The sequence below is a fragment of the Patagioenas fasciata genome, chromosome 13 (assembly GCF_037038585.1).
Source record: "Patagioenas fasciata isolate bPatFas1 chromosome 13, bPatFas1.hap1, whole genome shotgun sequence".
Lineage (NCBI taxonomy): Eukaryota > Metazoa > Chordata > Aves > Columbiformes > Columbidae > Patagioenas > Patagioenas fasciata.
This window is the reverse complement of record NC_092532.1, coordinates 9147952-9173712: the sequence shown is the minus strand read 5'-3', so window position 1 is coordinate 9173712 and position 25761 is coordinate 9147952. Positions and strand designations below refer to the sequence as shown.

At 42.7% G+C, this 25761-nt stretch overlaps 1 protein-coding gene across 5 annotated transcripts in view; it reads left to right on the top strand.

Moving 5' to 3' along the window:
• Positions 1–25761, top strand: part of NFAT5 (nuclear factor of activated T cells 5) — a 58315-nt gene that overhangs the window by 10376 nt on the left and 22178 nt on the right. For 2 of the 5 annotated variants that reach the window (XM_065848363.2, XM_065848362.2), the window contains exons 2-4: positions 8684–8809; positions 20172–20724; positions 25376–25568. In XM_065848363.2, coding sequence (XP_065704435.1) covers positions 8684–8809; positions 20172–20724; positions 25376–25568 — 872 coding nt within the window. Of the gene's footprint in view, positions 1–8683; positions 8810–19649; positions 19712–20171; positions 20725–25375; positions 25569–25761 lie in introns of those variants that run through there. The other 3 variants (XM_065848366.2, XM_065848364.2, XM_065848368.2) reach the window with 3 other exon arrangements.

The following is a 25761-nucleotide window of genomic DNA, read 5'->3' as shown; positions in this document are numbered from 1 at the left end:
ACAATAGCAATGTTTTAAAGTGGTTAATAAATAGCTATTAATAATATTCTTTGGTCACGCTGTACATGGGTTTCCTTGAGAATTTGAGAACTGAAGTCTTTCTAGTGACAGTGTGTGAAGATAGGGAGAAAACAAACTATCCTTAAAATTCAGTTTAGTATGGAATCACAAATAAATGCATGCCATTGTTGTAACAACTGTATATAACAGTATTATGGCAAAATGAGCTTGTTTGAATTCCGTAATTGATTTTTTTATACCTATCGTATTTGGATTCTTTCCAAACATAAGCTTGGCTCGGTTTCCTGCATGCTGGAAGATTAGAACATGGCAACGGTAGCTGAAGAATTAAAAAGGAAATAAATCTATTTTGAATAGGATTTTTGTTTGTTTTTAATTTATTTTTTTCCTCCCATTTTGGGTTGCGTACATCTCTAAATACCGCTTGTGTAGTAAAGCCTTTCAAATATGTTGCTGAAGGGTTTACCAGTTTAGCAGAGTGGTACCTGGTATGTTCATGTATGGGCAGATCTGTCAGCCTTTACTCACTCTGCCCTGCCCACTGTAGTGTTTTAGTAGTATCTCTTGAGTTCTTAGGGTTTTGTCTGGAGTTCACAACTGCATGGCTTAGACTCTTCAGTAAGTCATTACTGGTCCATTTCTTGAAATGACAATTGCTAAATAATGTTGTTCTCTTGTTTGGAGATGTATAAAGTTGGATGCAAACAAGACACAGTATTTATACTGTCTGTCTACGTTTATAAACGTACTCTTAGAGCTGTGAATGGGGCTGGCTGAACCACAGCCAGGAAAGCTTTATTTGATATTTGGACGAATGCCATAGATGAAGTTCAGCTAACACATGCCTTTGTCAGTTGTTGAAATTCAACTTTAAAAGGATTAATTTCTCAACCCTACACTGCTATGCAGAATCCTGAATATTGAGATTAATGGGTTTTCTGAAGGTTAATGGAATACTGCAGTATCTGATCAGTTATGAATTGCTTGTGAAATTACCTTTTCAGTACTAGCATTTGTGGTAATAATACTTGTGTTTCAAATAATGCAAGAAACAACTTTTAGCTTTCATTAAGTCCAAGCAATAATGATATTACAGTTGTGATAAAATTTGAATGACTTTGGTTCATAATATATTCCTGACCATGTTTCTTTAAGACAGAAGCGTCTGTCTGTCAGCAAACTCTTCTCTCTCCTTCACTAACATACTGTAACGTGCATTTCAGTGTTGGGGTAGCATGTTTGCAGGCAAGATTTGGCTGTGACAGTGTCCAGTGCAGCGTCATCACCACCGAGGGCTCCGATCCTCTGCTGATTGTTCAGAGCGGAGCTGCACAAACATCGGCTTTTAATGAGAAAGTTTTCTAGTGCAGGCAGAACCGTGGCATCTGCCTTTCCCTGTGTGCTCCTGCATGGTGTTGATTTAGGGTTTGCTGCTTTTGTCTGAAGCCAGAGGGAACTGGAAGGAAGATTTTCGGTTTGGCTGTGTAAAACATCCTTGTATACACTGCAGTTTCTTTGAAAACCTGCCACTGTTGCTGTAGCAGCAATATAGTTCTGCCAGTGCTGACAATAACAGGAGCACTGGTGGGAGGACTCGTTCGCAGTCCCGTCCTCTTTGCCATGTGCAGCCCGTGAACACACAACACACCACGAGTCTTGCTGACATTCCTGCACTTGAGCTGTCTGAAGAATAGTGGTGCAGGTTGTGCAGAGGAGCTTCCTCAGAATATTAATGTGCATGGGAACAGAAGGAATTTCAGGTTACAGTGACAATTTGAGTCCTGCCTTTAATCATGTTATTCTGACATGTGCTTGAAGACATGAAATAAAAGCGTTGTTTTAGTGCGTGTTACCTGGTGGATTGAGCTCTGGGTAAGGGACGCTCAGTCGAGTCCTGCTGCCGGCTGGGGAGCGTTCTGAGTTACGTTCTTCCTACAGTTCAGTTTCTGCATTTGCGAAAAAAAGTAGGAGTAATCAGACTGACAACTTTATAAATCTGCATCAAGACTATTAAGTACTGTTTTGTGTCCTTTTGCTCAGCTGCGCCAAGTAAAGGCTTTTTCTTGCTCTTTGGCTTTTGCTGTGAACTTATGCAGCAGATACCTTCCATTCTTGGAACAGTTGCTGCAGTTTATCTGTTACGTGTGGGGTCTTCCCTTCTTGCCCTGTTCATACCCTGAGCCCATCTGCAGGGCTGTTCCCCTCACTGCGCTGCTCAGCAAGCCTGGGTCAGGTCTACTGAGGTTGCAAAGATGGTAGGAAATACAGAAAGTGTGATAGTCTGTAATATAAATCCTCTTTTAACAGGTACAGAACAGAAGCTGATTTACTTTTGTTGCCTATTCTTTCCTTCTGGCCAATCTTTTTTTGTAACTTTACTGTGTAAAATCTCTGCTGTACCTTAAGCAGAGCTGCTGTTGTCTGCAGTTATGGGTGGTTCTCACTTCTGCAGGTGGGAGTGTGGATCCCCTATGGACTACTCAAAAAAGCCAAACAAGCAAACAAAAAAGAAAACAACCACCAAACAAAGAAGACCTCAAACAAACAAGCCCCAAACCCCAGTTAACCCTCCGCCACTGGAGTAGAAAGTGCTGTAGTGGTCAGAGACTGGTCTGGCCTGTGCCCCCCTCAGTCTGTTTCTGTTCTGGTTTGATGCACTGCGCACTCTGACTTTTTTCCAGTTGCCTTTCTGGGACTCTCAAAGCTTCCTCTGTTGAGCTGCTTACTGAGTGCTCCTTATCCTGCCTTGGCTCGAGTCTGTGTCCCCGCTCTGTCCCTGTGCCAGCCCTATCAGCATGCCACCTCCTGGGGCTGCGGTTCTGAAGCCTCCCCTGGCTGTGCACAGGCTGTGTCGTTTGCACAGAGGCGTAGGTGTGTATTCGCAGAGTAGCTGTAGTACTGTTTCATTTTGCCAATTAAGAGATAAAAAAGCAATACACTGTCTATGTTTTCACTGTGGAATTTACTCCAGTGGGTCCTGATGTTACTTTTCCCAGTTCAGCCTTGGCAAAAGCAGTGACTGCGCTGTGTCACAGGGAGATTCTGTGTTGGTTGTTGCACTTGGGGGTGGCCTGAGGTTTCTGAAATGAATCTCTGTGCTGTAATAACCAAACTTGTGCAGTAAATTCTTCCTGGGATCTGCAGGAGAACCTGTTTGCCTTTGGTTGCTGTACGGAGGGCTTGTCAACTGGCTCTTACAGGTTTTTCCTGACAGGCGGAATAGTTCACTTCGAGGTATTCCCACACCCCAGCTTTTGTGTACAGAAAAATCCATGAGGGTCATGTGCCGCGAACATTTTGCAAGAAAGCAAGGCTTTTCTTAGATGGTGAATGTTCAGAGCAGATGTGATACTCCCCATTCCGCCCTCACCTTCTTTAAAAACTTTGTGAACTGAGCTATTGTGGTGGAATCACTGGCATAAAATAAGCTCAACTACTAAACTATATTATTTGTCATAGACTCTGGACTTCTGTGTAGAACAGAACTTCAGGTTAAACAAACCACAGGGCGGTCTGACGGATTCAGAGCCCTAGATTTTTCAGGTGTAGAGTAGATCTTACCCACAAAGGTTTTTGAGAGAGGTACTTGGTTGCATGTATAGTTTTATTAAAATGCAGCTACCTTTGGAGTGAGGAGTGACAGACCATTAGCTGACATTTGGAACCTCGGTAATACAGGTTTAACCCAAAACTCTGTCTTAACATGAGCTGATCAGCATCATAGAATCTGCGTACATGTGTGTGTGGGGACTCAGAACCTGAATTTGGATACTTAGCTGGGGAAGTGGTGGAGCATGGACACCATTGTGTTTTCCTTTATAGAGTTGCTTTGATTTGCTGAGCATGTGTGCTCCACTTATCTCCTCCCTCCTGTGTAGCAGAGGCTACTTGCAGGTTCCTGTATTTCTAATTGTTTCTTAATCTCAGTTCCATATAAACAACTGTCCTTGCCTGTTTGCTTGCTTGTTTTTTTTTAATCAGATTAGAAGTACATCATTAGAAGAGATTTCTGCTTGGATGCTGCCAGCTGATTAGAAGAGTACACCAAGGTTTTGTGTAATCTCTGGTGTGACTGTCATGTGCTACAGCAAGGAAATGGCTTTGGAAGAAGCAGCCAACTGTGTATGGGTATTAAAACATGTTGAGGACACCAGTATCAGTGGGGATCAAGCGGGCAGCCGTTCTGTGCCGGGACCTTATTTAAAGACAAGTGTTAACTTTGCTGTTGATCATGAGGTCACAGAAGTGGTGAGGGATTTCCAGAATGTACCTACCCTTAAAGGCAGAAGATGCCGGCTGGAGTGGAAAATGCCCCATCCGTGCTGCCGACAGCCTGACTGGTTTTCTCCATTGCCCCACAATGGCGTTTGAGCAGCGGGGCTGGCCTGACCTCGGAGTCTGCGCTGGGGAGCACGGGGGGGCTGCTGAGGGACCCTCACTTGTAATTCCATGGGATGGAATACTGCAGCCATGAGTACTTCATGTACTGTGTTACAGTTAACCAGATTATGTGCAACATTAGCTACTTCGGGGAAATTATTTCTCTTTCCTCCTCTTGTCTTCTGTCTGCTTGAAGTGGTAGCACCCATCTCCATTTCAGTGTTGAAGTTGTGTTATTAAAAGAGACCTTTTCCTTGGAAGTGGCTGCTGCTCTGACCGTGGGAGGTTATCTGAAACTCTGAGATGAGAATTCTCCTTTTTGGTTACGAGGGAGAGCCCTCTCTATGGTGGGAATGTGTGCACTTTGGAAGAAGCGGGGCTGGCTTTGGGCCATGTCCAAAGCTGCAGTGACTTCTCACAGAATCTTAGCGCTGCCTTAGCGCTCCCCAAAGGAAGTAGTTGTGCTAAGCTGGATTCCCTTTCCTTCCATGAGCTTAGCTGCTCTGTTCCTAAGAATAGAATCTAAATAGAACCACAGTTTCCTTAGTTAGTAAGGAGGAACCCAATGTTCCTGGTGTGTTTCTGAAAGGTCCTTAGATACTGTGATGATGAGGATAGTTTGAAAGTTCAGGTGTAGTATGCTCTGGTGGTGGAGGTGGGGAAAGGCTGCAGTACTTGGGTTTTGCTGTAAGCCCAGCTGCCTGTGACCATCCTGGTTAGTCTGTGTGTAGAAATCTGAAAACATTCCTACAAGTCTGTGTGCACTACAGTGAAATGAGTAAAACAGGAGGGAAGGAGCACTTAGAAATGTCAGTTTGGCATCACAAACAGCCAGGCTTTTGCACTTTCACTCTAGTATCATCAGATCAGCTTCACCTGCTGTTTCCTTCCTTTTCTGAGTTTTTTTCCTCAGTCTTTCCCAGGCCTCTCCTCTCTGTCCCTCCTGTCCCCAGCTGCTGGACCGATGCAGATACACATTGACCCAAGGATATATTTTTGTGCAGCCCCATGGTAATGCATGAAGCTCTCTCACAGATAGCTTTTGTTCCCTTCTTTTAATTTCTAGTAACTGATCTCAGTTGCGTGTAGCATTGTGTACCAGATGTGCATCCCTTCCAGCAGTATTGTGTGTCCGGGTGTGGATCTGCAGGGCCTGGTGCTGCTCTGCGGTTCTGGAGAAGTGGTGAGTCCCTGGGTGGGTTCCTGCCATGGCCAACGGGACTGGGATGGTTATTGTTGGGTTCAGCTGCGCTGCTTTTGATGTGTTGCCATAACAAGCAAGTCTACCACCATATTACTTGATTATTTTTCAAGAATATTTCAATTTTGAATGTTTTGTGCAGTTTTAAGCAGTACGCTAAGTCTTCTGCCCAGATTTAAGTTTTGCCATGTTGGGTATCAACCTCGTGTTTGCTGCTCTGGTCAGTATAGCCACGTGAAATATAATTTTCTAACCCGTCAGTATAACTGGCAGGAAGATCAAAGTTAGAAGCAGCTGATCTCAGATGAGAGATTAGAGGGGTGGGATAATCGGATAAAGGGCAGTTGGAGAAATTTGACACTTCAAGTACTTTTTGTAAATCTGCCTGTCCCCAGGTGTCCCTGGTTGCAGCGGTTTGGAGCCTGGGCTCGTCTGGCTGAGATGACACGAGCGTGAGGGGCTCCCGGCTGATCACCAGTGCTTTGTTGGTTTGTTCGTGTGTTGATCTTGTTTGTATTTCATAATAACAGTAACCCTGAAACGCATGTCCCTCTGTTCCTATATGGAGGAAGAAAATGTATTTATGGGAGATGTTTGATAAAAATGGAGCTACCTGCAGCAAAAAAAGGCCCTAAACTTAAGATCAACTAATATATTTGTCAAGAGGATTTGAAATCAGCAGTAAGTTACGGGATTCTGAGTGCTGTCAGACAGCTGAAACCTGGCTTGTTGATTCAGTGCAGTGGCTGCTTAGAACAGGAATTCTGTCTACATATTTTTTTCTCGCTAATTAGGTAGAAATACGTAACGAGGCTGAATTTTTATTTCTGCCTTCAAATGTAATACTGCAGTTACGTAACAGCCTTTTTTGTGCATATTTTCCACATGAATAAACACAGAATCATAACAAAGTTTCATACACTCAGTGTGCATGTGTGCACGCACACGTATGTAAAACACGGTGATGGAGATGAGCTGATCAATAGTGAAGGGAGCTTTAGCTATTTAAACACCATATCAGATGTGGAGAGAAACTGTATCCTCTGGGGAAGTAGTTTCCTTGCAAGGACTCTAATCGTTCTGGAATTTGTCAGTTTTTGCTTTAATGTTATTTATAGTGCAGCATATATAAACATTGGCCTGTGTTTAGGTGAAAACACAAAGTTTCATTTGAAGTCTGATTTGTGAAGGGCAGGTTTGTTGCAGCAAGCCCTCTTAAAGGTACCCAGACTATTTCAAATTTCTCAGATTTGAAATGATAGCTCCTAGTAATCCAGTTCACTAAAGATGTAGCTTAGCCTGTGAAGCTACTTCTTTCTTGAAGAAAAGCCAGGAGTTGGTGGGGTTTTGGTTTGTTTTGTTTTTTCTTAAAGTTTGGCTTTGACCTTAAACTTCTGCCATGTGTTCACAGAGTCACAGGAGGGTTGAAGGGACCTCCCCAGCTCCCCCAGTGCCACCCCTGCCATGAGCAGGGACATCTTCACCAGCTCAGGTTGCTCAGAGCCCCGTCCAGCCTGGCCTGGGATGTCTCCAGGGATGATTCATCCACCACCTCTCTGGCCAACCTGGGCCAGGCTCTCACCACCCTCAGGGGCAACGATTTCTTCCTCATGTCCAGCCTAAATTTCTCTACTTTAAAACCATCACCCCTTGTCCTATCGCAACAGACCCTGCTGTCCCCATCTTTCTTATGGGCCCCTTTTAAGTCTGGAAAGGCCACAATAAGGTCTCCCCGGAGCTTCTCTTCTCCAGCTGAACACCCCAGCTCTCTCAGCCTGTCCCACAGCAGAGCTGGTCCAGCCTCTGATCATTTCTGTGGCTCCTCTGAGTCCTTTCCAGCAAGTCCAGCTCTTCCCCAGACTGTTTTAATCCTGCAGTTCTGGTCTCTTTTCTTCCTTGTGTGTTACCCTGTAGAGCTCCCATGTTTTTCCTCACTCCTGTTTGGGGTGTTCTTATGCCGTATTTCTGGGAAAAACTTAAAATTTACAAAGGGAACTCATCTCGGAGGGAAATGCTAATAGAGCTGTTCCTCAGAGTAAAACAGGAGCAAAAATACTAACAAATGTATATCTGTTCCCTTTGCCTTCCGTACCTTTTAAGATCTTTGGCAAGCACATTTTTTCCCCCGATTTTTCCAAGGAATAAAACTATGAATTTATGGTTAGTTAACTTGAACTGTCTTGAAATATTTTACTTGTACATTGTCTCACCATTACAGATCACCCTTACAGAAAACCTCAGCAGAGAATTTCTGCTTGGCATTTGGATGGGAGCCTCTGGTTGCCAATATTTTGAGTATGTTGCTTTTATGACAGGACCTAATGCACATAAAACTTTTTAGTTAACAACTCGGGGGGGAGGGTGTCTAATTTTTGCAGAAGAATTGCTGTGCAAACGTATTTTAGTTCAGGATCAATTGAGTATAATTATTGCTTCATAGAGAGAAAAAAGAACTTTAAAAATGCACATTGAGTTTTCCATGTCTGTCTCAGGCACCTAAATAATACGTATAAAGGGATTTCATCAAGTTTTGTGCTGTAGAATTGTTGATGCAGTTTAGAGCTGTTCATTCCAGTTACGTGCATCTCCAAACGGGATGTTGAAAATAAGGGATTTTGCATAAGAATTGACACTTTTGGGAAGACTTTATTCAATATTGCGTGGATGATGGTACTAAATTAATTTCATTTTCTTTGGAAGTGAGTGGCACAGTTGGAATTCAGCGAACAGGTTTGTCTTTGGTTCTCATGTGATCCGCTGTACCTGCTGACAGCCCCTTCGTTCAAATGAGTGCAGTTTTTGTGGAAGTTCATGAATTATTTCTTTGTTTGAACAAGTTTGTATCCTTTTGTTTCAGCCTCAAGAATGTATATCTTAATGTTTTTGTATTTTGCTTGTTTTCTGAAATAACTTTATTCCATGATGTTAAGATCGACAAGTACTTAGTGTAGCTTTTTCAGAAGGTCCTGAAAAGGTTGCATTATGGTTCATATCTTCTAGGCAAAAACATAATTTCTTTTGTCTTACAGAGCACACATAAATTGTTGATTATATCCTTTTTGTCTTCCCTTTGTTCAACAGAATCCGTCTATGACCTTCTCCCGAAGGAGCTGCAGTTACCGCCTTCCAGAGAAACTTCTGTAGCATCCATGAGCCAGACAAGCGGTGGCGAGGCCGGTTCGCCGCCTCCCGCTGTAGTTGCTGCTGGTAAGAGTTCTCATTTCTTCCCGTGCTTTGTTGAGGGCTGTGACGCTCTGGCCAACATGAACAGTGCTGGCAAAGTTCCAATTGTAAAAAAGAGCTTGTGGAGAAGTAACAGAGTTCATTCTAGGAGAATTTAGGTAAATTGAAGTAAATTGGGCAGTCCAAATGACAAGGCATTCTGTGCTAATGATTGCTGTTTTTCATACATGTATCCTCAAGGAGTAAGTTACGTGCTTTGCTGTTCTGTTGTTACACAGCACAGGGCTCTTACCTCCTGGAATGCACTCTGGCTTCAGAGGGAATAAATACCAATTTGGAACTACGGCACAATGCTGACTGACTGTAAAACAGCAACTTCTAACTAGGCTAAAAATGGGAGATAACATTTGGGCCCTGAAGCTTTTCCCAGACTGTATGGCGGAAGGAACGTCATGAGGAAGCTTAGTACTTAAACTGCGCTCACACATACCTCTCTATTGGAATGTATTACACAGTTCTCAAATACATGAGAATATAAAATATGCTAGGTTGACACTTCTATAAACTGATGGATTTAAATTCATTGTTTTTCTAATTGACAGCATATAAGATTGAGGCATGACTTTATCTGTGTCTTTATCTTACTCCCAGTCATGTTTTAGACTTTAGGCTGAAGGCCCTGTCATTGATCTTTATTAAATGTAAACAAAATAGAGGATTTAAGACCAAAATCCTGATTTGTGAGGTTAGCCGTAGTGCTGCTTTGCACCTGGAATCCTTGTCAGTAACATGTGTATGTTAGTAAACATTTGTGCAATGAGGAAAAAAACATTATGGATGCATATTTCTTCATTGGATAAAGGGATTTTTTGCATAATTTGGTCCCCATATTTCTTACAAGCTCATGTCCCACTTTCCTAATTGGCCTTAAACTGTTGCTTGAGAAAAATATATATATTTCAGGTGAGGATTCCAATAGCTGTGTTATTTTTTTTCTGTGAGTTCATATACATTAAATATTTGTGTGAGAATGTTTCCCAGATTTGCATGGTGCAGGAATCCTGATCAGAAACCGAAGTGATTGTAGACTTGTCTGAGAAACTTTCCAGCACTGCTCACCATTCATGTTTTGCCAGACCTCTCTGAGACAACTTGTGGATTTAACTGTGCGCAGTGGAACTTCGGGCATTGAAATAATTTGATGGTTTTATTTATCCTGTTTAAAGGATTTGATATTTTTGTATAACTTTAATCAAAAAATAATTTGAGCATGCATTTCTAAAATCAAGTTACTTAATGACTGGTTTGGTTCAAAGACAGCAGCAACCAAATCCTGTAGAAGCACATATCTTAAAAGCAAATGAACTAAAAAATCCCACAAACCCTGTTACACTCTAAATCCACAGATAGATATGAACTGCTAATTACTTCTGTACCTAACAGAAAAGACTTAAACTTGAATGAAACTAAATGTCTGTTACCTCCAGGTGTTTAGTGTCTGCTAACAGCCAGTCCAGTTCCTTTTAAAAAACCAAAGAGTGTTTACGTTAAACTGCAGCACAAGTTTCTTGAGTGAAAAACTTCAAAAAGTAGCACTGAGATTTTTTGTTACCACTGAAAGGACCTTCTCCTTCAATGAGGAGGCTTGTCCCTGTTGGTGGGCCGAGGTTCACTCAGGCTTAGGCTGGTAGCGCTGCCCAGAGCCGAGCTTTGCCAGTGCTGGGCCTGGGGAGCTGCTCTGGGTTCGAGCAGGCAGAGGCAGCTTCTGTCCATGGCTGGTGGCTTGTGACGCTGTAAATTGGTTATTGAGCCGTGGCTTCCGAGCCCTTCCACCCTTGTCATGACGAGCCAGCCATGTTCTGGGCACTGGTAAAGTCAGGCTCAGAACTATAAACCACAAGCAACTGCAGATAAAAATTCTGTTTAAAAAAAACCGAACCAGGCAGACAGTAAAGCCCAAGCAGAGTGAAGACTAGTTTTGTTTTGATTGCTTCAGTCACTGTCCGCTCTAGCGGGGGCTGGAGCAGTGGAACTGTGTGCGCAGGGTCCATGCAGTGAGCGCTGCCCTGTGCGTCGCAACAGCTCAGCCCCAGCGCTTTGCCCAAGGGATAGTACAGGGTCAAATAGTTTTAGTGTAACGTCTTATTGTTTGGGAGGTTTTTTTGTTTTTCCACCTATCCACCACATCCTTGAAAGAAAATACCTGCATCTTAGGTAAATGTTTACCTGCAAAACAGGTCTGTAGACTGTTCCAAAAGTGTAGAAACAGAGCAGAAAGCTGAACAGAACAGTCCCTTCTTCTCCCTCTGCTGTTGGGAGGTCAGATAGATAGATATAAAATACATCTCAAGGGTGGACAGATGGCTGGGTATTTCTGGTGTGAGACCAGGCCTTTTTTTCTCTTTAAAACTGGGGACAAACTCTTAGAAACAGGGGAAGGAACATCAATGTCTACAAAAATTGTCGGGAAGGCTACAAGGAGAGGTGAATTCACTCTTTGTGGTGGATCTCAGTGGATTGTTTCATAGTCACAGTACCCCCCTCCCACAAACTCCCCTGTGTAGTGACCGATCAGGATTTGTCCTCCAAGCCATTTCAGCTCAGCACGTGTGGACAGGTGCTGGTCCCAGATCTCTCCCCTTTCTCCAGAGAACAGGACACAGGTGTTTCAGCTGCATTCTTGCCTTAGTTCTGCCATGGTTCTAGTTGAAAGGGTGTCTCATGTTTTCTTTAACTCTTTCAGGATTGCTGCAGTGTCTTTGAAAAGTTGCTGCCACATTTTCCAGCCCTATTACTCTGCCCTCTGTAGTAATGAGAAGTCTGGCTGGGCTGGGCTCTGATTTCCCAACAGGAAAATAAGAGGAAGATCAGCCTGGGCTTTGTGCATGTCTGTGTGCTTACACAGGAAAACATAAAGCTATATTCTACATTTATATTTTTAAATGCCTGTGATTGACTGTTCATTTGCATGTCTCAAGTTCATAGTAGCAGCATGTAGGCACATTTTCAAGGAACTGCCACTGTCCAGATGAGGGGGTGAGGAGGAAAGATGAGTCGGGCAACGCAGTGTTCCTTTATGGGAAATCTTGCCCTTGTTCTCTGTAAGTCTCTGTCTGTCTTACTTGCTCTAAAACCTCACCTTTTTTTGGGAGTGATAGGGAAATGACAGTTCAGTCTCCATAACGTTGTAGATAATCTCATTTACTGTTGTTTTTAAAAGGAAGGGCTAGTCTGAAGTGCTGCTAGCAATGCTCTATGTGGAAGCCAATTGCAGATATAATTAGTCTCGATAATGAGAGGATTACATTTTAGGGGATGATCCAACGTGATGCGAGCTTTTTACTACTCCTGTGGTAGTTAACACAGTGTGTTGTCTGCTTCCTGAAACACACAGTAAGGTTGTATCTGGCTGAAATTTAAATTGCTTGAGGCTTTTCTGTCAGTCACTTTGCTGTGGGGTTTTGCTCCACATAAATCACGTTATAGGTGAGAAATACATATTGCTGCAGTTAACTTCTCTGTTTTTTTCTGAGGAGCGGGATGGGCTGTTTTTAGCAGAGATGACCTTGCAGGGGCAGACTTCTAGTTCTTCCATTTGGAAATTCGTTTTGTGATTTACAGAACAGTTTAAAAAGTATTAAAATGGAATGTTGCTGATTGGATTTTTGTTAATTGGTTAATAAATGTGTATCTCATATTCATTAATCCAGACAAAAGAGGTATTACCTACTCTCTGAATATCGAACAGGCAAGTATCATTTAATAGAACTCTAGGATTTTGAGCTGCGATGTTCAGAACCTGAGCTGCTATCTCCAGCTTCTAAGCCCATTATTCCTCTGGAAAGCTGAAGGGAGGAAAAGGATCTGGTTTTACTGCTAGAAACTGTTTTCTGTGCTTGCTGTTTGAATTACAAGTGTCTTTGTTCAAGGGACAGGAAAAGGAGGATTTTGCCTGCTGTGGTACCATAAACACATTAAATATGAATCATCTTCTAGACTTGAAATGCAGGAGGGTGTCATGCTGAGAAATGTCATTGGAAGCTGTGCCTGGAGCTTTCTAATATGAAGTAAACGTGCCTGAAGCTTCAATAATGCCTTTGACACAAAATGTTAAGCTCCAGTTGCAAGGAGGGGTGCTTGATTCTTTTTGGTCAGTTCTTAAAAGTTGAACATTTTTTTGTGTGTTGAGCAAGACACATTGAACAAGTGCTTCAAATGGTTAAAATTCAACCTACTAATTTAAGTCCTTTCTCAAAGGTGCCTTTCTGTTTGATAGCTCAACACCTTGTTCTTGTCTTTTGAGTCAAGTGTATTTTCAACCATGTACTTTGAACAAGTGTTGCATTTTCATCTTCTGTCTCCAGCAGCAGGAATGTTCAAACCCTCTGAGCCCCAGGGAAGGAAGCGGCTGCAGAACTTGCTCCTCTGCTCCTGTTCCTTGTTCTGTGGTGGATACAGCTTCCTGATGAGCTCTTGGGCTGCTCTCCCTTTTCCATCCTTACCAGTTTTTTATATCGCTCCCCAGGATAGTAATTCCTGCATAGCTTCCATTCTGGCAGTTTCTTATCTTAAATTGAATTCTCCACAAAAAGAGCATTGTTCTTGCCGTAACCAAAGGGGACCAGATTCGATGCCACTGAAATGTATTTACTGATCTCTTTTTGCATTCCTCAGATTTTCATATAATTAATCTGTGATGTATTGAATTTTTCTGGCTCCCAAATATCTCTGGTTGTATCCTGGGAAAATATTTGGTAAACAGTGAAGCTTCACCTTTTTGTGGTTATGTCAATTTTGCGCTCCGCTTAATTAAAGGGATAAACTACTTGTCCCAAACAGGCATAATTGGCTTTCTGATCAGACTTGTTACTGAAATACATGCCATAAGCATTTTTGGTCATTTTAATTATGAAAATAAGGCTTTGCTTCTCACTTGCTGCTGTAGAGAAATGGATGTAAACCCTTGCATCATCTGTGGGGTAGGGACAGGGTGCTGATTTCCACTGCCAGGATGAGGCTTCTTCATTATTCTCAAGCTAAAGATTCTAATAAAGCCTCAAAATGGAGATGTGAGATTTAATTTTTTTTTTTGAGTAGCTGCAGTCAGGCTTCTTGATTTTTATTTTTAATGAAAATATTTTGTCAATTTATCATCCTTCCTGGTGTCATTAGTCAGTTTTTCCTGTTGATACAGAAATAATTCCCAGAGATTTCAAAGGGGATATCAGTACTGCTACTAATTCTGTTATCCTGGGCTTATGATTACATATTGTAAACAAATTATCAGAAAAAAAAAAAAAAAATTCTTCTTTGTACTTGATCTCCATTGCCTGTAAAAACTTGAATTTCTTTGTAGGCTTTTCCCTTCCCCTTCCCACCGCCCTCCCAGTTGGAAATTCCTTCCTGTGGTGTCCTCGGTGGGCGCCTTCCAGGGATTCCTGCCCGCTGGTGTCGCAGACACGGCTTTGCTTACAGATCCACTGGAACCAGGTCCTGCTGCTCTTTCCAAAGGCACCTTCCTGGTGTGTGTTGCAGGCCTGGCCGCGCCGGGTCAGCACTGGCAATCAGAGTAATTTTTGGTTGGAAAAGACCTTTAGGATCATGGAGTCCAACCATTAATTTAGTGCTACCAGATACATAGACACGTTTGAGAATGATTTCTGAAGCCTTGGTGGGGAAATGTGCGGCCTGGGCCCAGGGGAGGACCCCCCATCGGCTGCACTGTCTGCTGGTGAGGAGGCAGCTCTGGGAGCGCTGAAGGCAGGGATTTCTCTCCCTGGTTTTGTTTTATAGAAGCTCTTTAGGCAACGTGTTCTCTGCAAATGCAGTTAGAATGTAGTTGTGGGGGGTTGTATGTGCGTTGGGTGCAGACGTGGAGCAGAGCTTCCTTGTGATTACCTACAGAGGATTACATAGATGTGCTCCAGATCATCACTTTTTTTCCTAAATTAAGTTTATTTTCAGTCTTCCTGAACCTCCTGTGGTCAGTAAACCACGTTTTCCAGAACCGCTCAATCAAACACAAGCGCTGTTTTATCATTCCGAGAGATTATTTTTAAGGCAACTTCTTGCATTAAGTGGCTTCTGTTCTTACATTGAAAAGACTTGAGAATTACTTTGTGACAAGAGAATTCCCTGTTCCCTGATAATTAATGAGAAAATAAGCCATTGAAGGGCAGAAAGAGAACGATCTTACTGCAGTTTTATTTGGGCACCTTGTTGCAATAGCAGCATCGCAGGCTTGGTGAAGGCCAAAAGTTCTTAAATTCTTAGGAAAGAACCACCATACAAGTGAAGAGCAGAGGAGCGTTTGTGCAGTTGTTGTACCGGGTGATGGTACCGTCACTCTTTTTGGTGACAGAGCTTGGAGAGAGCAGCTGGGGGTCCTAGAGTTCTGACTTGCTTGTGCGCAGCTCATACTGCTGGGAGATACACAGCCTGGGGCGTGAGCCACTAAACACAGTTCTGCTCGGATCCCTCAGCTCCAGTGTTCGTTGAATAACCATGGCGTTTGTAACAAAACCAGATTGATTGACGTATTTACCCAAAATACAATACACTGCTTGGTTCAGCATGTGAATGTAAGGGGAATTTACACTGTTGGGCTTAATGAAAATTAAATTAACCTACCTATCTTGAATCTGAGTGTTTTTAATAACTGGTGAACTGGATTGCTTTATTATATTTGCTGGGATGCTAGTTTTTTTTCTCTATTAATACACTTAACTTGCATTCTAGCTTCGCCATTCAGAGACAGGCATCGAGTGGTGGGTTGTGTGACAGTGTCTGTCAATAGTGAAGACAAATAGTGCCAGAGACACTTAACCCATCCAATCTCACCCAGGGTATAGGTCGGTCTTGTTTTCAGACTTCTTCATAAGTCTCTTTTCTTTCTTTCCTTTTTTTTTTTTTGGTTATTTTTTTGTTTTATTTCTAAATAGTGGATTGATACTGATTTGAAACTAAACTTTTTGGAAAAGTTTTTGACATTACATCAGTAATACAAGAAGAAGAAAAGTAGAACCCCAAGTTTGGCATGTGAGATGCTGAAAGCAGGTTTGCAGCCACTTTGTGAGTTCTGGGTTTTACCTTTAAAACCTTTGGCAACACAAGGGTCAGTGATGAAAATTTTGCACGTGTATCCTTCTGGTTTTGTTCTGAAATTGTTCTGTGTCCAGAGGTTCGAATAAGCCAATGAAAATACAAAAGTCTTATCAAGACCATGAATGAACAAGGAGTTCGGGATTGGCTCCACGTAAGTGTTATCTAAAGACGAGACTCCCTCAGTGCCAAGTAGTGATTTTTCTTTTTTCTCCTGCCTTTCAGACCTTTTTGTAGAGGCTGAATGCCTGTTTGACTTCACAAGATAATAGGATATAGACATATATGTCATTGCCTTAGTTGCTAACTCAGGAGGTAATACATTTTCTTTGTGCAATGCTTTATGTTTCTGAAAAGCAAAAGACTGCACTGACTTGCTCCTGGGGATGCTCTTTGCTGCGTGTTCCCCGGGCTCTGCCGTTCCATGGCCTGTGGTTTTCAGCCGCATGCGTTTGTGCCGCAGGCGCGTTGTGTCCGTCTGCTGCTGCTGCCTTTGGCTGCTCTTTGTCTTTAGAGAGAACCGGAATTATTCAGTCTCTCGGTTGTGAATGTAATTCTGTTCACTGCCCGAAAGTGAAGGAGATGTTTGGGAGCAGGAGGCACCTTTTTAGAATTTCCGGGAAGCAAAAATACAAATGACTGGTGTCACAAACAACTGGAAATTCTTTGAAATTTGGTTTTCCTGGGAGTGGTGCGGAGTAATTGCTTATCTTCACTTGCATTCTGAACTCCAGCACTAACCACTTTGTTTGTTCGTTCTTTGTTATTTTCTCTTTCATTTACACACCACAGAATTGCTTGTTATTGAGATGTAAATTATGATGTCCAAACCAGAAGCAGCACTTCTGTATGCTGATCTGGCTGACGTCCTCCTGCCTCTCTTGGAAAGAAAAAGCTTGCAGGACAGGCAACAAATTCTGAATTACTTATTTCAGCCACCTTACCTGTTACAGTGATGGCAAAGAATAGATTCAGGGGGTTTAGTTTCAACAGTAATCAAAGTTGCTCTAATGTGGAAGTAGTTTTCTTTTCTCTCCCATTATTTTACTAAGAAAAAGGAAGAGCCACCTTGTGATGCTGGTGCCTGTTTTGTGAGTAATCCTGGGGCCACACGCTTGCCGTAACGTGCACTTGACTTCTGGTCAGTGGTGTTGCTCTGAAAGCGATTTTTGTTTTGAGGCTGTGCTAAACTATATTCAGTCTTATATTTCAAAATGTCCTTGCTAATTTAAACTATATATTTATCATTGCAAGCACCGTTAAATTGCAAGTGAAAGAGCCACCTGTAACAATTCCCATTCCCATGTGTCTGAAGAAGGTCACCTCAAACAAGAGCAATGCTAAAGCCGGGAATGTGTGTGGCTGTGTCCCCTCAAACGTGACAGCCCAGCCCAGGCACACAACGGCCCTACTGGCATGGGGGGGGAAATTTCCTTCCTCAAACCCAGGGAATTCAAAATGCTCCCACCTCTTACAGCAATACCTGGCACATTTGAAATACTGAAAACTTTAGAATAAACATTTTTTTTTTCCTAAAATACAATGTGCTCAACCCAGAGATCTCCTTTGGGGTTTCTGATAGATGGAGGAGATTATAACCAATTTATAAGGGACAGTGTTTCTTTCCTTTTTAAATGCATAAAGGAGGAACACGTACACACACATGCTTTTAACTTCAAGGAAAAACCTGGAGGGGAAATTTTTTGGTAGCAATAATGAAAGCAACTTAAATATTGCAAAATGCTACACCCTAAAATAATGATACCATTAGCAGCTCTTTCAGCTTTATACTGAAAAGTATTCTGTTTAGTGATAGATTTATTTTTTCCCCTAGGAAAGCCAGGGCAAAGTCCAGTGGTTGTATTTGAGGGCAGGGTGTGCACTGAACCCTTTGCTGTGCAGGGTCTGGGCGGCGTTTGCCGTCCCTGTCCCGTGCACACCTCTGCAGGAATTGGCACTTCAGGTTTTTCTTACAGGTCTTTTAAAAGACCTTTCTGAAATGTTCCCAGTATTTGCTGTGAAAAGATCAATCTTTGATATTAACGTAGTGGAGAAAGTCTTCCAGTTCCAAAGCCCTGCTGCCTGGTTCCATGAACATTTAATTGTCAAAGCCTTTGTCATGGGTTGGCGGACATGAGACGTGCGCACACTGTTTCACCAATTAAAAGAAGAATTGCTGTATAACAGGGGAAATGCAGCTGTTCAGTAAGGCTGTTGTGCAATGTTTCTGCTGCGTGCCCCTGTATTCCCTCTGCACGCACTCGCGTGCACTGTCTGCATGCTGCGGGTGTCTGATGGCCTGGACAAGTGGTGAATGGAGACTAATTCTGTTTTAACAAAACAAAGTGAACGTCCCAAATAGCAACAGTCTTCCTCAACTCAAAGTGGCTGCAAATCAGCTCCCAAATATGGTCACTGAAATTAATATCTAGATTTAATAGTTCTTGCCAATCCTATAACTGTTTTTGAAAAAAAAGCATTGCGTTAATGCATGATATAGAAAGGATAAATTTGCCTTTAAATTGGAATGCAGTTCGAAGTGACTGAATTCTTCAATTTCAGCCACTGTATTTGCCAAAGAAACTGGAAAATGGAACTGGTATCATTCATCTGCTCCTCATTCACTGGGAGGTTTGGGAAGAGGCTTCCCATGAAGATAAAAGCAGAATAGTTTATTGAGAAACTGGAATGACCACTAAATTTTACAATCTGAAGTAGTGTAGGTTTACTTTAAAATTCATTTAGTGCAGATGAGCTTCAAGAAACAGTAACAGTTTAAAAACTCTTGTTCATGGGTCGTTGCTCCCCTGGTACTCACGAGCAGGTTGGTTTCTAGGGAGGTTGGCTGGGTTTGGCTCTTAGTTTAATATATATGTCATGGCTGAATATACTTTATTCTGTTAGTTTTAAATAGCTTAAACTGTATAAATAGTGCAACTGTCTCTAAACCTCTTAGACTTGAGAGATTAATATATTATTTTGGATTTAAAAAAAAATCCTAAACAACAAGAAGGAAAACATCACATTCCTCTCAGTAACAGGTGTTACCTCTAGGACACCAGTAACCAGCTGAACAAACTTATTGGATAATTATGTGTATATATTATGCACAATTTGTTTCCAAAATGAGATGATTTCTGTGGTTCTGGTTTATTGCATGAAGTGTTGTCAGCACTGCAGAAATGCAGAAAATAGCATCTGCCCCCCAGGAAGCGTAAATCTGAATAAAAAAGTCCAGTTAGTTATTCCTCAGTGAGCTACGGCTGATTTAAATGAGTAAATAAAAGCCTGTGTTTGTTCTGATTCCTCTCACATGTCTTAGCCCATATTTTTGGCTGATCTGTCCATTAAAATGATTCGATGGAAATCATGATGATGTTCTCCGGGAACGTGCAGGGGTTTGTTTCAGTCATTCAGCTGTCCTTTTGTGTTTCTAAGAGAGGTGGTTCTTGTGGCGCTGTCTCAGTGTCCTGCTCGGCAGGGCTGCTCAGAGGCCTGTCCCGAGCTGTCTCTGTGTGAGGGATTCAGTAATAAATTCTGAGCGGACTCCGGCTCGGTGACCGAAAGAGTCAAACCACAGAAATTTAATGTCAGTTTGTATCAGCACGTCACCAATACCTTCCAAATCAACAGCTGTGTCATAGTGACTGATACCAGTTCCATTTTGCATACCGACTCAGTTGATTTTATATTTTATTTCTCATTTATGATGGAATATTCAGCAGCTCTTTTTCTCATTTATTTTCTCATATTTTTATTCCAGGATTTGCCTCTGAAGCAGGGAGTGTCTGCATTAAAAATGACCTGTAGTTCTCTGCTTCATAGGTTAGAAACTTATTTTAATATTTTGTGGCTAAGCACAGTCCCGTCTTTTTCAAAAATAAAAATTTCCAACAATAAGTGGTTTAATTGGCATTGAATGTGGATTATAAGCATTTTGCATTGGGGCTTCCATTATTTTAGATGGAATGGCTTCTACACGATAACTAGTCCAGCTGAGGCAATGAAAGCTCTGTTTACTTGCAGCCGTTTGTATGAATTAACGTTAAGTTTTAAACAAGTTGATGACAGTGGATCGTACTAAGTCTTATTTGGCCATGGCCAAATTACCGTAGCGGTTAGGCCGTATTGCTTTAAGCATTAACATTCTAAAACGTTACCAAATTCCAAATATTTGCTGGGGGAAAGCAATCGGTTCCTAAATCACTTTATTTCAATGGGACTGTTATAGCCAGCACACGCAGAACCGTGTATCTTGTATTTACTTGTGAATTATACACCGCAGATGCTTCTTCAGCTCCTTCCTCTTCCTCCATGGGCGGTGCTTGCAGCTCCTTTCCCGCCTCTTCCAGCGCCGCCGTTTGCTCTACCTCAGTCACCGACAGCAAGGCTATGCAAGTGGAGAGCTGCTCCTCAGCCGTGGGGGTAAGTACCCGAGGGGTAAGTGACCCGCAGTTCACCAGTCACACGGCCCCGCCGCCCGCGCCGAAGAGACACACAGTCCTGTACATCTCGCCGCCACCCGAGGACCTGCTGGACAACAGTCGGATGTCCTGCCAGGATGAGGGCTGTGCGCTGGAGTCCGAGCAGAGCTGCAGTATGTGGATGGAGGATTCACCCTCCAACTTCAGTAACATGAGCACCAGTTCCTACAATGATAACACTGAGGTGCCACGTAAATCACGCAAACGAAACCCAAAGCAGAGGCCAGGGATCAAACGCCGAGATTGCGAAGAGTCCAACATGGATATATTTGATGCCGACAGTGCCAAAGCGCCTCACTATGTCCTTTCTCAGCTCAGCACGGACAGCAAAGGCAACTCTAAAGCAGGAAATGGGTTGGTATCTGCTTTTTTTTTTTTTTTTTAAAGTTCTATCACCATATGTAAAACAAAACTAATAAAACTCCCTCCGCCCCCGTCAAGTGTTCTACTCAGGTTCTCACATAAATCCCTTCCCTTCTCCGCTGTTCCCTTTGGCGTCCTAGGCCGTGATCAGTTCTCATTAGGCTGGTTAATCTTTATTTAGAGGATAAAGCTAAACTTGCCCACAACAATTGGATGCAGCACTGATGAGTTCATCTGTATTCTTGTTTAAGTGAAATTCCTAAAAGATTGCACCATTCCATTTATAAATAGCAGTGAAAAACGTTATTGTATTAAAAAAAAACGTCAGAAGTGGACTGGACGCACCATAAGTCTTAATGCTTTTTGCAGACTTATGTGAGGATTTCAGTCTGTGCACTTTACCTGCTTCTGTTTCTCTCTTTCTCTATTCGTGAAATAGAGAGAGTGATGGGAGTAGAAGTTAATGGCTTGTTAAGATTTCTCATCATTTAAATTAACCTACCCTTTACTTTTTTATAAAATGTTAAGATGACACGGTGAACCAAAATTTTGTTTTTTCTTGTTAATTCACTTCTGTATTTGATTTTTTCAGAAATAAATCTCTAATCCTGTTTCTCTCTGTGCTTCTGGGTTGTGTGCATGCGTGTGTCTGTACGTGGGCACGCCTGGGTGGTAGCCTCTCATCTCTCCCACTTCACACTGTTCACTAAATGCATTTCAGTAGTTGCTTAACGGGGAAAAAGTCCATCAGTTTACACCAGTGTGTTGATACTTTTTTTTTTTTTTTTAAATTTTATTTTTTAACTTGTGGCTTCTTAATACTTTCAAGATGGATGGTCAAGTGGATAGATTTGGTGCTTTTTATTTTTTTTTGAGGGGGGATATTTTGTTTTTACTTTTGTGTCTGTGCTCGCAGTACGTTCTAATGTTCATCACAGTAATGGTGAATATTAAAATTTGGCTGATGGGAAAGAGGATGAACTTCTCATATTCCAAAGGGAAAGAGCCTGGAGTCTGTATTCCCAGGGTCGTTGCAGTTCCATACTTAAAATTTCACTGTGAGAAAGTGATGCTGAGAAACTCTCCAGAGTGTGCGGCCTGGGTACCACAGTGCTGGAGCCAAACTGGTGGTACTGGGGGCCTCAGCCCTGCGCCTGCTCATCCCTTGAGCTCCTCTGCTCCATCCTCACACCGCCTGCCCGCGCCTGGCTGCACTGGGCCGGCATCTCTCCCTTGCACCAGCTGAAGCTGATAATAAAACATTAGTACAGAAGCAGATTTGCATATGTAAAGCAGCTCCTTGGAACAAGGAGGCTGCCTCGGCAAGCACAAAGATCAGGCTCTCCCCACAAACTTTATGGAAAGGGGAGAACTGCAGGACTTGTGAATGGGATCTCTGGACAGAAAAGGGAGATTTAGTAAACTCTGGAACAGTATGTATGATCTCAATCTAAAACATCACAAAATGATAACATTCCATCAAATATTAGGGGCTAACCAGTGAACATGGATTGCTGCAGTCAGCAATACTCTGAACGCAGGGATAGATAACCATAATTTTTTCCTAACGTGTCATATACAGGTTAGGTTGAACTGCAGCTAAACTTGCATGTAACAGAATTGACCTTTTATTTAAAAGCTCTGGGACAAGAAATGGCCAAGATTAGAGAACTTGGTTTTGCAGCTGTATACGGAGATGCAGTGTTACAAATCTAGGGCATGGTAGGACTGGGGTTTCTGGCTCTCCAGCTGTGGAGCTGAGCCAAGGGAGTTCATTGCTCCTGGCGTTTAGAAAAGAGCAAGGAGAGCCCGGGCTGGGCCGTGCAGTGGAAATAGCATTGGCCTCAAAAGAGCCTTGGAGTCAGTTGTCTTTAGAGCTGGGAAGGAAAAGAATATATTCCTGTGGAAACTTAGAACTTGTGAAAGCCTCTTTAGAAACAGGTAAATTGGTGGTGATTTAGGGCAGAGTCTTGGGTTTCCAATGCGCTCGGTCTCGCTCGGGCCTTTGCTGGGAGCAGCCCTGATGCCAGGACTAAGAAAGCTCAGCTCGGGGAATCACTTTGAACACAGTCGTGGGCTTTGCCACTTACACGACTGTTTTACAAAAGAAGCGTTAGCTCTGAGGAGCCATTGTGTGGTAACAATTAAGCTAATAAATAAATGTGTATGAAATATTTTACTGTTTGCATGTGCATGGGTATTAGTGGTATAAAAAACTAAGTTAAAAGGATGTATAAATAATTGGAGAATAAAGACAGCTGCACAGTTCTGGTAAAGGCTTTACTGTTGCTTTCAAGATAGGCTAATCTGATTGAAAGCAACGATTACTTTAGGTTTCTAGAGAGAAGACATTCAAAATAATTGTTAACCAGTACCTCTTTCCTAAATATGACAATGTAAAACATGTTAGTCTGTTGACAGTTGAGGTAACTTAGGTTTTAAGACTACTGTCAGAAAAAGGGAGATGTGTTGGAGAGGCCCAAGTGTTAACAGCACATGGCTAAAACTTCACATTTTAAGTGTTAAAAGTGACTTTCACTTTGATGGCTGCCTCTCTAATGCTTCTGTTCAAATGCAATAACATCTCAGCCTCCTGTTTTAATTTATGGAGCTGGAGATGTGAGCAGGTTGGTCTGAGCAATCCCAGCAATGGTTTTATGCTCTCCCGTCCTGAGTGGGGATGCAGGAACTTGGGCCCCTGTGGCGGGTTGGGTGCCTCGGTGCCAGTGGCTGAGGTTTCCTTCCCGCCTTCCTGGGGGAAGTTAAGAGATTATACCTGTGTGATTTAGAATCCTGATTGAGAAAGAGAGGAGATAGTCACAGAAAGTTCATAAATGTACAATTTTTAATCACTAGTCCATTGGAGTAATGTCCTGACAAGAAGAACAGAAAAAGGGATTATCTAACGAGCTTGAGTTTGATGAGCATTTTTGCTTAACTTATACAAAAGCGAAGAGCGTAGTGGTGTTAATTTCGGTTTATTTAGTGTATTGCAGGTTTTGTATATGCTACATTGAAGAAAATTTTGTCTCTTTTATTTTCCTAAGAGAAGGTATGTTGTTACATAGCATTTTTATTTTTTAAACGGCCTGTTTGACAAGACTACGGCAGAGCAATTGGGACCCCTTGGCAGAGAGATGGTGCTCTGGCAGTTTTTTGTACCAGTTTTTATCTGGGTCCTGCCTCTGTGATCACTGGGTTGAAGAGGAGTGCGTGGGGCAGCCGGGGCTGCTCGGGAACACGTGCTGGGGCAGCGGGAACCTCGCTGGGCAGCCCGTGCTGATGTGATTCACCCTCTGAGCAGGAGAACATGAGGGAAATTCTTACAGAGCACGGCCCTGTCCAGTTAAACCCTTTCTTATGTCTGTTGAAAGGTTTTGGATGGTCTGTAGAAATAAGAGTGTGACAAACAGGACTTGGAGGGGTTGGGGCAGGGAAGCAGCTTGTGTAGGAGCAGCTGGGCCAGGTGGTGCCGGAGTGGCGTGGAACCGTCACTGCACCCCAGCAGCTTGAGGAAGGTGCTGATAGGTTTGTCAGTATAAATCAACTGGGGGTTGGGAAGAGAACACTGGGTCACCCCCGCCTTCAGGGCAGTGGCAAAGCTCTCGGGAAAGGATTTGGAAGAAGAGGCACTTCTTTCACCCTTCTCCCCGAGAAGAAACAATCCAGGATAAACTACTTCCGTATACTGCACGTTGAAACAGGATTTGTTTTTCAAGCAATTCACACCTGTTATTTTAAACTGCTTTCTTCAGAGTTAGAAATCTCTTTTTTTTCTGCATCAATTCATTAAGCGCTTTTTCTGCCTGTCCCGCTTGCCATGGCATGTCTACGTTTGCTAGTGGGAAATGGGTCCATTTTCAGTACGGGATCATTATAGAAACCTGCTCTAGAGAAGACCAATTTATTTTCCATTGTACTTTTAAGTGAGCACAGAATTGACCACATGATGTTGTACTTTGGAGGGCTTCTTCCTTCATGTTTTAATTATGGAACTGAACATGAAATCTTTACAGTACGTATTCAGTTACGCACCTGGAAAGAAACAGTGGTTTTGCATACACCGCAGATTTAAAACTGATGCAATTATGTCAGAGCTTTTGCAGTAACTAATTTGGTTTTTTTAAAAAATATCAATCTGCTTTGACAGAAATTGGTGTTTGAGTTTGCATGGATATGCAAGTTCAGGCGGAGACAGGCATGAGGCTGTTTTCCTGTTTAAAGAAGTATCATTTAACCTTAAATCCATTCAGTGTGTGTGTGTACATATGTATATTTGTTACAGAAGCAAAACAGCGTATTCGGATAATATCATGCTGTATCACATACTAGGAAAAAGCAGATTATCAGCCTTCTGTTTGTTAGCATAGTTTAACACTAATTGCTTTTCCCATCCTTTACGTTCAGTCTTTGCAAAGCAGTTCCATTTGCACTGGATGGAGGAGGCAGGGAAGCACCGTTCCTCTTCCTCCTGCAGGTTTCCTTCCTTCTCAGAAACAGAACTCCAAAGTTTGCTCTCAACTATAAACCTTCTCTCCATTGATATACACTATTTATCTTTTTTAGCTTTTCTGTGATTTAGTTTGTTTTTGCTAGGGAGTTGCTTATAATGTGTTTTTCATGGTCTGCTTTGGCTTCCCAGAGCATCGGAGACCCCGAAGGGCGCTGGCGGGAAGAAGACACCCATGTTGTGCGGTCAGTACCCGACCAAGAGCGAGGGGAAGGAGCTGAAGATCATGGTGCAGCCGGAGACCCAGCACCGGGCTCGGTACCTGACGGAGGGCAGCCGGGGCTCGGTGAAGGACCGCACGCAGCAGGGCTTCCCCACTGTGAAGGTGGGTGTCGGGGGGACGGGAGCCCTTCCCAGGCGCTTCAGTAGCAGGGGAACTGGTTCCGTTCAAAGAGGCCCCGGATCTCTGGTTTTAGAGGGAAGCAGAGAGACTTCACAGTCTTTGTGCTGTAGGGACTGTGCTGTAACTCTTCTTGCAGGTAACAAGAAGTCTGATTTGCATCACAAAGTTACAGGAG